General features: G+C 47.3%; 1 protein-coding gene across 1 annotated transcript in view; it reads left to right on the top strand.

Annotated features, from left to right (window-relative positions):
• Positions 1–2,675: 2,675 nt before the first annotated feature.
• The window catches only part of NEURL1B (neuralized E3 ubiquitin protein ligase 1B), a 29,286-nt gene continuing 18,531 nt past the window's right edge, over positions 2,676–13,430 (top strand). The window contains exon 1 of the mRNA XM_014312248.2: positions 2,676–2,757. Within this exon, the coding sequence (XP_014167723.2) occupies positions 2,688–2,757 (70 nt within the window). The 5' untranslated portion in view covers positions 2,676–2,687. The remainder of the gene's footprint in view (positions 2,758–13,430) is intronic.

Here is a 13,430-nt window from a genome sequence, read left to right on the forward strand (position 1 = left end):
GGTTCCGGGTTTTTCCCGGAGCCGCTCGCTGCCGGCGATGCGCGGCGGGCGGAGATGCTGAGCGCGGGGTGAAGCGGGGCTGATCCCGCAGCTGGAGCGGCGCTTCCCAGCCCTCGCACCCACTCCTTGGAGGGGATTTCTGCTTCATTTCACCTTCTCGTTGTGTCCTTTTAATACAACTTTTTAATGGGGAGAGACGTTAGTTGTTCGGAGTGGCCGGGTGAAATGTTGGGTGGGCTGCCCTGGCTTTAAGATTCCCTTTTTAGCCAATTCTGCGCTTAGACAAGAGATGTACAGATTCTTTTCCTTTGCAAGTTCGTAACTGTGGGGCTCTCTCCCCCCTCGGAGAATCTGTGCATAATAAAAGCAGTTGGTCTCTATAGAATCAACAGTGTTGAATTACTGAGCCCTTGCCAGGCTGTATCTTCAGCTACTTTGCTTTTCTTCTCTTTTCTGCTCTTGCAGAGCTCCTGCATTGCATCCTTTGTACTTCAGGCTCCCATAAATAAAAAGGGTATTATTAAACTTATTTAAAGAAGCAGGAGGACCTATTGAACACATACACGTCTGCCTGTAATCAGCCAGGGAGCTGAATATAGAAATAAAGAGAGGAATAGATTAGCATTTGGATGTGCCATATATTGTCTTTGCAAAGAGAGGGTGCCTGGGACCTTCAGGGCACAAAAGAAAGCTGCTAAGCTCGTGGTTTAGCTATGAAGCAGTGATTAGATTTCTAGTTGCATCTCCTCTCGTTCTCTATTACATTTAAATGGGACATTAGCTCCTCTCACAATAAGGAAGTTTTCATTTTTTTTCAATACTTCACCAACTGGCAAATAAAGACATCGTGGGGCGTGCATGACCTTGGAGGAAATTTATTTTGCTTTTTGGGTTTTCAGCTGGGGGCACATGCAAAAAAACCTGGGAGGGAAAAAAAAAATCCAGGGAAACATCTTTGGGTCAGCAGAGGTTACCCCGGTCAGGCTGGAACTTCCCGGAGAAAAAATATCTGTACCTGCTGGGCCGTGGGGTCGTGCTGAGAGCTCTGTTCCAGAAGGCTGGGAGTTGTACCAGCCCTTCTGCCTGGTGCTAGAACAGTCTCTCCTGAGCAGCCTCCACATGCTCAGCCCTCCACACGTGAATTTAAAAAAAGGGATGACATCAGCTGCACCGCAGCTCCGCCGTTCAGGACTTCCTCGCGGTGCTTTCAAAAGGAGCTGTTCAAGAGGAAAAGTTTGATGGGGGAGGAAAAAAATGAAGGCTTGATTTATGGAGACCTCCCAGCTCAAACGTTTGTTCTGGTGGCCTAGAAAATCTCGGTGGTGTCCCTCCAGGTGGAGGCTGTCTGGGAGCATTGCAGCGCTGGGGATGGTCCATGTGCAAACATTTGTCAAATTGCGCAAGGCAAAGCTATGCAGGACACTTGAATGCCTCTGCTGAGGGCTGGATGATGCTGGAAATGTGTCTTTTTCCCAAATTCGGTTTGCTTTTTACAAGAGTAATGACAGCCCAGAGGAGCTGTTAACCTGTGGCTGCAGAGGAGCCTTTGGATGTTTGCAGTTTGGAAGTTTATGAATGTTTTTTGTCGGGTTGGACCCCGTTCAGCAATTTTTCGTATGAAATTGAATTTTGGATGGATTGTTTGTCTTTCATTATCCAAATGGCGTTGCGGAGGGAAGCAGGTTTAGAACTGTTCTTGGAACAGTCCTTTTGAAAATTAGAAAGTTTTTCCGGGAGACTGAATGGTTGGATGAAGTCCTATTTATAAATGTGAGGGCTGTTTAGAATTAGTCAAAGATAATCAGTCAGAATTAAGTCTTTCCTTTTCATGGTCCAAAATGCACCTCTTTCTTCACCCTGCAGACTGAGCAAGGCACTTTCACTCTCATTTTGACAGAGGAATTGTTCTCTGTCCCATGGACTGAAGAAACTTCTTAATTAAACCCAAACAATCGAACAGAACGTCTTCAAACTGAAATTTGCTTACTTGTGTTAAATTGATTCACTGCTGAATCACTTTGGTGGTTTTGTTCACCAGAAATAGCTTAAGGTAGAAAAAACCTTTTCAATGCAATCAAATGTAGAGGGAATGTGGAGGGACCTGGCTGCTGGAAAAGCCAAACAAGCAGCAATTCAGGTTTCACACAAAAATGGCAATGCTTTTCTCAAACAGCAGAATTCAGTTTTAAACCCCATTGAAGACAACTCATTTTTATATCCGACTTTGTCCGAATGTGCTTGAACAAACCGTTCCTGTTGCATCTTTAAACCCTCGCCCAGCCTCATCCGTTTCTCCGCACGTTTCTGTGGAGCGATGCAAGAGCACACGCTATCGGTGCCGGAGGAATTCGTGCCGGGAGCTTGGGAAACTCGTGTTTGCCAAGGATCCGATGGTTAGCACACAATGGGCCCAGGCTTTGTCAAATGAACCGCGATGTTCCGAGCAGAGCGGCACGAGTAGTGAGGCTGTGCCTAATGAGAGGCAGCTCCTGGGGACGCACTGGAGGGAAAGGAGCTGGGATGTGTCAGGTGCGCTGAACAACAGGCCCGAGGTGCTGCTGGGAGCCGCTGTTCTCCGGGTGACAGCGAAATGACCCCGACACACGTGGGTGCTGCCCCGGAGCGCTCGGGATGCTCCGGGAGCGGCTCCCGCATCTCCGGCAGGAGCAGCTCCGCGCAGGCTGGGCATGGATGGCGCTGTTTCCCTGCTCCCCTCGCCTCCCTGCCCACGGCCCGAGGTGATCTGCGGGCAGCCGGGTGAGGGAATTGTTGGTTTTTGAGGCACGGGGTTGTCCTGGCTCCTGCAGGTGATGGCAGCGCCTGGGCTGGCCCGCAGAGCGGGCTGGGAGCTGCTGGATCTGTGGGATTTGTGGCTCTGTGCTTGTTTTTCTGCAGGGGATCGCTCTGGAGCTGGGGTGAGAGAGGCAGGGAGCAGCACAAAGCACCCTGGTGCCATGGATGGGGCTCCTTTCTCCATGGGGCTCCTTTCTGCAGGCACACACAGGGCGCAGGAAAGGGTTAATAACCAGTGGGAGCCGGGACCTCAGCAGGGCAGGCTTGGGAGCGGGGAGAATTCCTCTGATCCAGGGAAAGCCTTGTGAGGAGCAGTGTCTGGGAGCCCGTGGTGACAGGGGAAGGTGGACAGCTGCTGGACACAGCAGGCACTCACCAGCCCAGGCACAAGTGAAGGACTTTCCACTTGGGACCCAGTTGTTGGTCCTGACCCAAATAGGGGCATTGGTATTTAACAAAGCAGCCAAATTCCCTTTTTAGAATCTGGCTGGGATCTGATTGCTGTGCTTCTCCCACAGCCTTCCTCACAACTGTGAGGAATACCAAGTATGAGTGGCATTTGTGTCTGGTAAACACGAGGGAGAATGGGGCTTGTTCTGGCACAAGTCACTTCGGTGCAAGAAATTATTTTGTGTTCTTAAGGAAAAGGCTTCTAATCACTAACCCACCCTCAACAAGGCAGAAATCCCAAGTTTAGGCCTTCACCAGGCTGGTGCTCCCATCTGCCAGGCCAGACAGGGGTGGTTGGAGGGTGCTGGTTAATGCAGAGCAGCAGGGATGTACAGTTTGTGGGTTAAAAAAGACATTTCTGTGTATGCTTTTTCAAAATACTGATTGAGTTCTCCTCTAAGAAATGAGGAGCAAAGTCCATGCAGTGGGAAAAGATCTCTCTGCCTTTTCCAGGGGCTAAAATCTCACTTGAAGGAGCACTTTTGTTTAGATTTGTTTTCTGGTCCCTCCTCCTTCAGCTGCTAGTGATGCACTGTGGGAGGAGTTCTTGTTATTGTCAGGAGTTCAGTAAATTGTTTGATTTGGCTCCAGTCTGACTTTAGGAAAACTACAAAAAACCACTTCAGGTTGTTCTGGTTTGAGTGAAAAAAGTTCCTGTTCAGACCAGTTTTAGGTTTGGGTTTGGTTCAGTGCTGATCAACAAGGACTGCAGGTGTTAATCCAGCCTGATTTTGCCTGTTTTTCTGCATCTTTTAGGCTGGGAGTTGAGGTTCTGAGAGTCTGTCACTGATTTTGATGACTCCCTGTGTGACCTTTGAGCAGGTGGCTTTATCACAGGGTTAGTTTGAATGTAAGGGAGGTGGGAAACCCTGGCTCACATGGGGGTACAAGAGTTAATTAATTATGAAGCATCTCCTGGAAGAAGGTCACAGAAGTGGAAAAAAAAAAGGAAAAAAAGATTAATTCACTGCTTTCTTAGCAGCCTTCTGCTTTCCCACTCTTCAAAAGGAAACCTGTGAGGCTGCTCAGCCTTCTGTGGGATTTAGAGCTGGAGCAGGTTGATTGTGCACCCAGGGCTCTCTTTAACCACTGTACATGCCCCGAACTGCGCTGCAGCCAACTGGCACCATTAATTCAGCCTTTGGCACCTCGGCTCTGGAGGCTGGAGGAACAACTGTGCTCCAATCCAGGCAGGCATCGCCTCCCAGGCTGGTGTTAAATGGAGCTGTGTCATGCCCCGTGGCCCACGGGCTGTCACACACACCCAGCACTGTGCCAAGTGTGTCATTAAAGCCAGAGCTTTCCCTGCTCTCCAATGGGTAGTGCTGGGCAGGTGCCCTCTCTCTCTCTCTCTCTTTTTTTTTAATTTTAATTATTTATGCTCCAGAGGGGAATTTCTTTGCTGGGAATTCTGGCAAGCCGCGCTTTCCCCACAGGGAATTTCTTTGCTGGGAATTCTGGCAAGCAGCGCTTTCCCCACTTTTATTTCTTTGCATAATTTTATTTCTTTGGATAATTTGGATAATTTTGCGTGTCAGCACCTCACCCTCCTGCAGAGGCTGAAAATCCCACCCCAGGGTCTGTCTGTGTGGGCAGAACCCTCGGAGAGCCCTCCCTGCAGGCAGAGGAAATCGCAGCTCCCCAGCAGGTCATCACCTGACAGCCGATGGAAGTGCTTCGGGATGTCTGAGGTGTTTAACTCCAGGCAGGCAGGTTTGAATGTTTGTTTGACAGGAGGAGGATGAGTCACTGCCAGCCTTGTGCCGGGTTTCTCTCCCGGTCCTGCTGAGGATCCTCCTCACATGTCACATTCGCTGCCTTTTCCATCAGGAACGCGAACCAGCACCTCTGAGCTCCGGGGGATTTCACCTCTGAGCTCCTTGGGTTCAGGAGCTGCTCTTGGGGCAGCCACAGCAGGGTTTGCCTTGAAAGGAAACATTTTCCTTCCCAGCAGCATCCCTCTGTTTACAGAGCCTATCTGAGCGCCTTGGCTGCTAAATTAGGAGCAGCCTTTCCTAAGGGGGAGCGTGCGCGTCACCGTGATGGATGTGGTGGGCTCGGGAGAGGAGCAGGGAGGAGAACTGGCACAGGGAGAGCCCTCTGAGGGGCTGCTGCTGGGCTGGCAGCGTGTGCTGCACGGTGAGATTCCCTGGGACACACCTCAGATCCCACCTGGATTTCCCCACGGGGAAGGTGTGTGAGATCCTCCAGCTCTTCCCTTTGCGTTTCTGTGGGGAATGGATTTGTGTGATGGCGTGAGTTATAACATCTGTGTTGTCTCAGCCTTCTCATGAGGTTGAAAATAGAATTAAAGTTTTCAAAATGCCTCTTAGTTACCCCATCTCCAATTCAAAAAAGGGTATAATCGACACATTTCCGTGTTATTATCTCCTGCCCAGGGCAGTTTTTGGGAGCAGTTTGGAGTCCTGTGCCCTGCACAGCAGCCAAACCACGGAGCTGACTCATGACCTGCACCTTCCCTGCTCCTCAGCATCTCCTTTTGGCCACTTCTGGGACTCCCTGGCACCCAAATTCTCCAGACCTATCCAGAGGGCAGAGGTCATCTCAGGGACGTTCCTCTGTCTGCAGCAGCTGCAGGAAGTTTTGCTGGAGGAGGATTTCCATACTTTGTTCTGTCCTCTCATTCAGGCAGCTTCTCCGCCCTTGTTTGGCGTCACTGATCTGTGTCCTGGAGGGGACAGAGATTTTTGGTGCCCTCAGTGAGGTTCTACCCCTTCTCCTTCCCATCCCACCTCCTTCCCCAGAGGCATCAGCAGGGACAGGCCCTCCCAAGGCTCCCTCAGATAAGATCTGTGCCCATGGGAGGACTTTTTTGGTGGGAAGGAGATGCTGTTTACTCTGTGTTCTTCCCTATCTTGGTGATGGCTGTGTTTCTCTTCCCTGTGTATGATAAAAAGAATGAATCACCGGCACTGAGAGAGCTTTGTTTCAGCTTACCTGTGCCAGCTTTTCCCTTCAGACCTGGATGCCCTGTTGTCTCAATTCCTGAGTGCTGGAACATGAATTCCTGGTGTCTGAGCAGTTGGATTGGGGCTTTGGGGAGGAGGGAGGAGAAAGTGATTTCTTGCTTGTTAATTTGTTTTCCCCTCCGTGTCCAGGGAGATCTCCTCCTCTGCTTTGTGTAAGCAGGGCTTGCTTTCCACCCAGGAGGTTTTTTCTCCCTGGGTTCTTTCAGACCTCTGGCAATGGAGCAGCTCAGGAATCACCTGCTGAGAGGATCTGACCCCAATCCTTCCTCCTTTCCAACAAAACCATGTCTTTTTTTTTTCCCTTTTTTTTTCCTTTGCACCCTTCTGCTGTTAGGAAACCAAATCAGAAGATAAAAAATGATTTATTGCTTCAATTGCACAGGAAGATTCCTTAAAGACAAAACCATCCAACTGCACTTCAAAGCCTTCCCAGTGCAGCTGGGAAATCACATTTAGAGTTTTTTAAAGAGCTGCTGATGCTTTGAGGGGAGAAGGATGGATGGAATTGTGTTTGTGGTTGTTGGCTGGATAGTTGCATGTAACAATTTTTGGTTTTGAACTTTGCTGCTTTTATTGTGGATTTTTTTACATAATAATGATAATTCTGTGCTTTAGGAATTCTCCTATTTTAACCATTTTCCTGTGATTGCACTTCTGATAGGAAAATATCTAATGGTTATGTGGGAGAAATAAATAGACACATAAAAGTAAAGCTCTGGTTTTTGTTGGCTGTGTGGCAACACAGGGAAAACAATCAGTCAAGAAAGAATTCCCTGGAGCAAAAGTTTTCCATCAGGTTTCCAAATGCCAGGGAATAAAGATTTTTGATTTTTGCCCTCCTCTATAACTCAAACATTGAATCCTCCAGGCCCTGCCTGGAGAAGCCAAAGATAAAAGATAGAATATCCCATTTGGCAGCACAAATGAAATAATTTCATTCAGGTTTATCTTGCTCTGCTCAGAGATAACTGGCACTGTGGCACAGCTTTCCTGAGCCTGTTATCTCCTCTGCTCTCCCTGGGACACCAGCTGCTCAGCTTGATGTCTCCTGGAATTTTTGGAGTGCAGTTCAGAAGTTATCTCCTCAGCTTGAAAGCATAATTCCTAATGAGGGAAAATTGCTGTTTCTTGGGGTCTTAAACTCGACATGGTTGGATGGAGCTTTTTTTTTTCCTGGGAACACAAAACTCAACTGGAGATCTGCCTGGTGTGGTGTCCTGGGGGTGGCTAAAATTCTGCTAAGGGGAGCAGCTCAGAGGCTGCAGTGGATTTTGGGGAGAAGACAGGACCAGGAATTTTGAGCATGTGCTCTCCAGAATTCAGACAGGCAACTTAGAATACAGGTGGAATACAATAAATAAGAACAGTTATATCACTGGAGATCTTAAAGAACAAGTTATTTTTATTTGTTTATTCATCAGCTAGGCATGGAATGAGTAGAACTGGACTACCAGGTCTAAAGGTGGGTTTGATAATCCCTGTGGGCTCCTGGCAAAAAGCTGTGACCCCTTTAGGGGCTGTTCTGTGGTGCTCCTTTCCTCAGGACACCTGCAAAAACTCTTGCTTATTTAGTCCTGCCAAGTGAAAGGGTTTCCAGGAATGAAAACAGAAATCATTTTCTAAGGGGCTGTTGCTCGTAGAGATAAAGAACATCTTCCCCTGGCGGGTATTTCAGAATTCCAGGTGTTCTGGTGCTCTCTCCTGGAGTGGAGGTGTCTGCAAGGGTGCAAGGTACTGAAACAGCAATTTGTGGGGTTTAAACAGCAATTACCGGGTGATTTGGCAGCACAGAGCAGCTCAAGCTGCCGATGCCATCAAAGGCACAGGGTGAGGAGGACAGAAGCTCCACAAGGCTCAATTTCAAGGAAATCTAAGTTTATACAAAGTGATCTCAGCCCCTGTAGCGTGGCTTTAAACACCTGAGCCTGGAGCAGGGTTTGTGCTTGGGGATTGTAATCCAGGGGATTGTAATGCCTGTTACCCTGGGGATTGTTATCCTGGGGATTGTAATCCCTGTTACCCTGGGATTGTAATCCCTGTTATCCTGGGTTTGGTAATCCCTGTTATCCAGGGGTTTTGTAATCCCTGTTACCCTGGGGATTGTTATCCTGGGGATTGTAATCCCTGTTATCCTGGGCGTTTTGGAAGGGGTGGGAAGAGCCCACACAGCCCCGTGCACAACCCCATAGACACAAACCCAACTCTGTTCAGGGACCAAAATCAACCTCCTGAGCCCCAGGGCTGCTCCCAAGGATGTCAGAGCGGCTCAGGGCAGGCTCTGTCTGACTCCAGGATGCTTTTCCCACCCTGTGCTGGGCTGGGGGCTCAGATGGATGCAGGGAAACTTCTCCCTGCCTTCCTCAATAATCTTAAGAGATCTTCTCCAGCCTAACCTGTGCCTTGTGCCTTCAGACATCTGACAAGTGCTTTATGTAAGACCTCTCAGATCCGTGGAATTGTGCAGGAAGGGGGATTTTTTTTTTTTTTTTTTTTTTTTCTGGAATAAGAATTGCCTTCTTCCAAATTAGCTTAGTCTGCTGCTGACGTCACCCGCTGTGCCAGGGCCTGCGAGCTTGCCAAATTCCAGAATCTGCTCTGAGATGTGACAACCAGGGATCTGCTGGCCCTGGGCACCCTGCCTGCTGCCAGAACTTCCATGTCTAGGCAAAGGATGCAGCTCACCTGCAGGGCTCAGCCATCCCCTCTGTTTGTTTTGCTAGAGCACAGTCATTAAGAGATGAATTTATATTAAAGGCTTCCAAGAAATGCCTCTGCAACCCCAATGTTTATGTAAGAGAGAACGAGAAATTCATAATTTATTGAATTTGTGTGTGTTCTGCTTGGGATTATTCATTGGAGGAACATACTAAGTGATTTTTTGTATCCTAGTAACCAAGTGCGGTTGCTTTTCCATGAATAATCTTTCTAGTTTAACTTGACCAGTCAAATCTAGAAGGGAAAACTCAAATTAAATTTTCAAGGCTCAGATAGCTTTTGCAGGTGAGAGAGAACACATTTTTTTCTCCCTCATTTAACCACATAATGATCAGATTGACAGATGCTGCCTGGAGAGTTGGATTTTCCCGAGCAGAACAAAAGTGGAAGTTTGACTCGTTATGAACTGAGCTTCAAAGCTTGGTTTCTTTAATATTCATAATTAATGAATTGGTTCAAATAGTCCTTTCCTCCCTCAATCTGATGGTTTCCAGGGTAGATTTTTAATTGCAATGCAGATTATTTCCCTTTTGTGGGGAGCCCAGCGTGGGGGGTCTCCCATCAGCTCATGAGGACACTCTGATGGTTAATTAATAAAATGATTTGTGAATTATTTCTCCCTGCCTTGCCAGCCCTGTGTGGAACAGCTGGAGTTTTTCACTTAATAAGAGTGGGTTCACATTTTTCTTCTTCAAAATTTATTTTGATTCAAACGGAGCCCCTTTTCAACGTTATGTTTTGAGGGGTTGTGTTCCTTTCAAAATGCCTTTTAATATTTCTTGCTCTCAGAAATATTAGAAGCTACTTTGAGAAGCAAAACAAAGATAAGGATTTCCTTCCCAGCTCCCTGGGCGAGCTCCTCGTTTCTCCCACCCTCGTGGAGCACTCAGCTGACCATGTCAAAGCAGAGGGCACAGGGACATTCCTCCCTGAGAGGTCAACACCACTTCTCATTTTAAACCAAACTCTTTGCAAAGCCTCTTTTTGTATGCATTCCTATTTAGTCAATGTTTACAGCCCCGTGCAAATTAACTGCCCTCCTGTAAATACCAGAGTCTATGGGCAGGCTGGAGGAATCCTCTCCAAACCACGTCAAGCAGCTCTCAACCACTGGCTCAGATTTTCCTTGGAGATGAGGTTGGTGGTGTGACCAAGTCCCAGAAGGAGGGAGAAGCTTTCCCTGTGTGCCTCTGGACTGTGAACATGTTTTCCCCCTCCCTGATTTGCCCCCTGTCCCCTTATCTTGGACATGTGGAGCAGTCCTGCTTTCCTTGAAATGTTGGGTAGGGCAGTGCTGAGGATGTTTCTGTGCGTATTCCATATTCCCATATTCCTGCGTTTCCAATTTCTGTCCCCATTCCTGCATTTCCCTTTCCTGTGCCCATATTCCTGCATTTCCCCTTTCTGTGCCCATACTCCTGCATTTCCCTTTTCTGTGCCCGTATTCCTGCATTTCCCCTTTCTGTGCCCATTCCTGCATTTCCCCTTTCTGTGCCCATATTCCTGCATTTCCAATTTCTGTCCCCATTCCTTCATTTCCCTTTCCTGTGCCCATATTCCTGCATTTCCCTTTTCTATGCCCATATTCCTGCATTTCCCCTTTCTGTGCCCATATTCCTCCATTTCCCTTTTCTGTCCCCATCCCTACATTTCCCCTTCTGTGCCCAAATTTCTGCATTTCCCCTCTCTGTGTCCATTCATCCATTTCCCCTTTCTGTGCCCATTCCTGCATTTCAGTGTCTGATGGATTTGGGACCAGGGAAATCCCTGCTGTGGCTCTGTTTTGGTACCTTCAGGCTCCCTGGAATCCCTTTTCCAGCTCAGAATCCCAGGAAGATGATGCAAATGGGAGCTTCTGGGTGTCCTGAATTTCGAAGAACTGGAGGGACAGTGTGGAGTTGTGTTTTATTGTGGCCAGAACCACAGAGGCTGTGAGCTGTCAACACATAATTGTGCACTTTGTGTTTGGTAGTAAAAGTTTGTTCCACCAAAAAAAGAACAACAAGAACTGCCCAAAGAGGAACAAATTCTTTCTCCGTTTGCAGCTTTTCAGATGTGATTTATAGGTGTGTTTTTCCAAGTGAGTCCAAACAAGGCCAGTGAATGGCTCTGAATTAGTTTGATTCTGTTAATTGAAACAAGAGACATCTGGGTGGAAATGGGAGGGTTTAGCAGCTGCTTTTTGTGTTTGATGTGGGATTTCTAATATTCCCAATTCCACAATTACCAAGGAGTGCTGCTGGACTGTGTGCTGGGGTTTAGAGGTGGAAAGGATCGATGAAAAATACAAAAAACCCCAAAATACAGCTGTAACAATAACAACAACTGGCAGCTCTGCAGTGAGCTGTTTGGAAGGTATTGACCAAAGGAGTTCTGCTGAACAACAGCCCAGGCTCCTCATTGAAAAAGTGAGAAAACAGGGTGTAAATTAGGGCTTGGTACTGCCTGAATCTGGCCACTGCAGTGCTGTTTGTTCTATAATTCACATCTTCACCCCAAGGATTCTTTCATTTGGGGCAGGGAACAAAAAAACCATTGTTTTCATCATTTTCTGGCATTTCAACAACGCAAGGAATTGTGTCTCATCTCCAGATTGTTTTTGGTTCACCTGCCTCTATCATGTTTTGGCTGTGATACCACAAAGACAGAAAGAATAAAGGGAGAAAAATGCTGATGTTGATTTAGGTGTGCTGGGTTCAAACCCCACTGGAATTAAGGTTGACACAAAGGCTTAAAAATAAACCTCTCTTGCTCAAATCCTTGTGTTGAAATAATTGAAGACATTTGAGATGAAGGAAGGGGGCTGAGGTCATGGTGTGTCCAGTAATGGTATGACTGTATTTATTTATTTTTTTTGTTTGGACAGTTTAATGTCTTGAAGTGGGTCTTGTTTCCTCTTATTAATTCCTGCAAATATCATGGAAAAGGATCTCAGAGCTGAGCCATGCAGCAGCCAAGTGTTGCACAACCACCTGCCTCTCAGATTGCCTTCACAGCTTAGCAGAGAAATCTGCATTTTTAAAAACCTCAGCTAAGGAAAAGAGGGATGCATCTTTTTTTAGTGGGATGTTTTCCTGTGTTTCTGGACCAGAATGCTACTCTTTTTTTTTTTTTTTCCCTTGCTTTTTTCTTTTTCCCTTTAAATTTTTTTGGGCTTTGTTTCTGAAGTATTTAGAAAAAAAAGCCCCAGCTTGTTTGTCTGAATATTTACTAAAACAGCCAACAAAAAATGTGATGTTATTGTACAGGTTGGACTCTACACGAGCTGAGTGAGGTCATCAGAAAGAGAGTTTGGCCAGATTAAATTTCCCTGAAATCTCCCTGCTGGGACAGTGCTGGCTTGAGGCAGCAGCCCACCAGTTCACCCCAAAGAGCTCCCAGTCCCACCAGTCCCACAGTCCCACTGGGAAACCAGCCTGGCAGAGGAGCAGAGCTGTGCTGTGCCCCTGATAGAATTATAACCAGTTATTACCGTTGTTTTGCCCTGTTTTGGATTCTTTACATATTGTTTTGGAAAAGCTTAGTGGGATCGCAGCCTTTGTATATATAAAATATAGGATGATTGAGGAGCTGGCCACTGCTTTATTTAGCTTCCTCAGCCATGCATTCCTCCCTAAGTATTCTCCCCTCCTGCTGCCAGATCACTGTTTAAATTGTGTGTAAATAGAAAAGGAACTGTGGACACAGTTAGAAAATGCTGGAAGAGGGATTTGCTGGGAAGAAAACTCCCTTTTCCTGGGGTTTTTGGCTCTTAGGGCAGATCTGAAGCCCTCTCTGGGTGGCACTGTTAAATCTGATGGCTCTCTGGTTATCCATCCCTGTTTGGTCTGGAATAGCTCCACTGTTTTTTTTCTTTTCAACCGAGTTCTTTGGAGTGTAGAGAAGTTGTAATTAGGAGGAGAAAAAAAGGGACTCTTAGAACCACTGTGAAGAGAGATAAAGACAAAAAAAAAACTTCTGTAAAAGTGGGGAAGCAAAGAAAAAGAGCAGGTTTGTTCCTTTTATCTGGAGGGAATTTTAGGAAAAGTAGAAGATGGAATGAATGGCCAGGCTCTCCTTCCTGCACCTGCAGCATCGATCCAAGTGCTGATCTCACCCTCCACAGAATCCCAGAATGGTTTGGGTTGGAAGAGACTTAAAGATCACCTCATCCCACCCTCCTGCCATGAAAGGGACACTTTCACCAGCCTGGGTGCTCATCACCATCTGCAGCTTCTCTTCCTCCCCAGCCCTGGAGCTGGAGGATTCCTGTGCTCAGGGGGGAGTTTTTGGTGTTTTCAGGGAGTGTGGAAATCACAGCTCCTGGCTGGAGCCTCACACACCCACCTGAGTCATGCACCGAGCCTACCAGCACAGCTCATGGCCTGGCCTTGCTCCAAACATGCTTTGGGGAGGTGGGGAAGGCGTGTGCATTGTGTACAGCCCAAACCCAGAGGGATGAAGATAAGGTAAACACAGCTTTTCGGGGATTTTCGGAGAACA

Source organism: Geospiza fortis, unplaced genomic scaffold (genome assembly GCF_000277835.1).
Source record: "Geospiza fortis unplaced genomic scaffold, GeoFor_1.0 scaffold55, whole genome shotgun sequence".
Lineage (NCBI taxonomy): Eukaryota > Metazoa > Chordata > Aves > Passeriformes > Thraupidae > Geospiza > Geospiza fortis.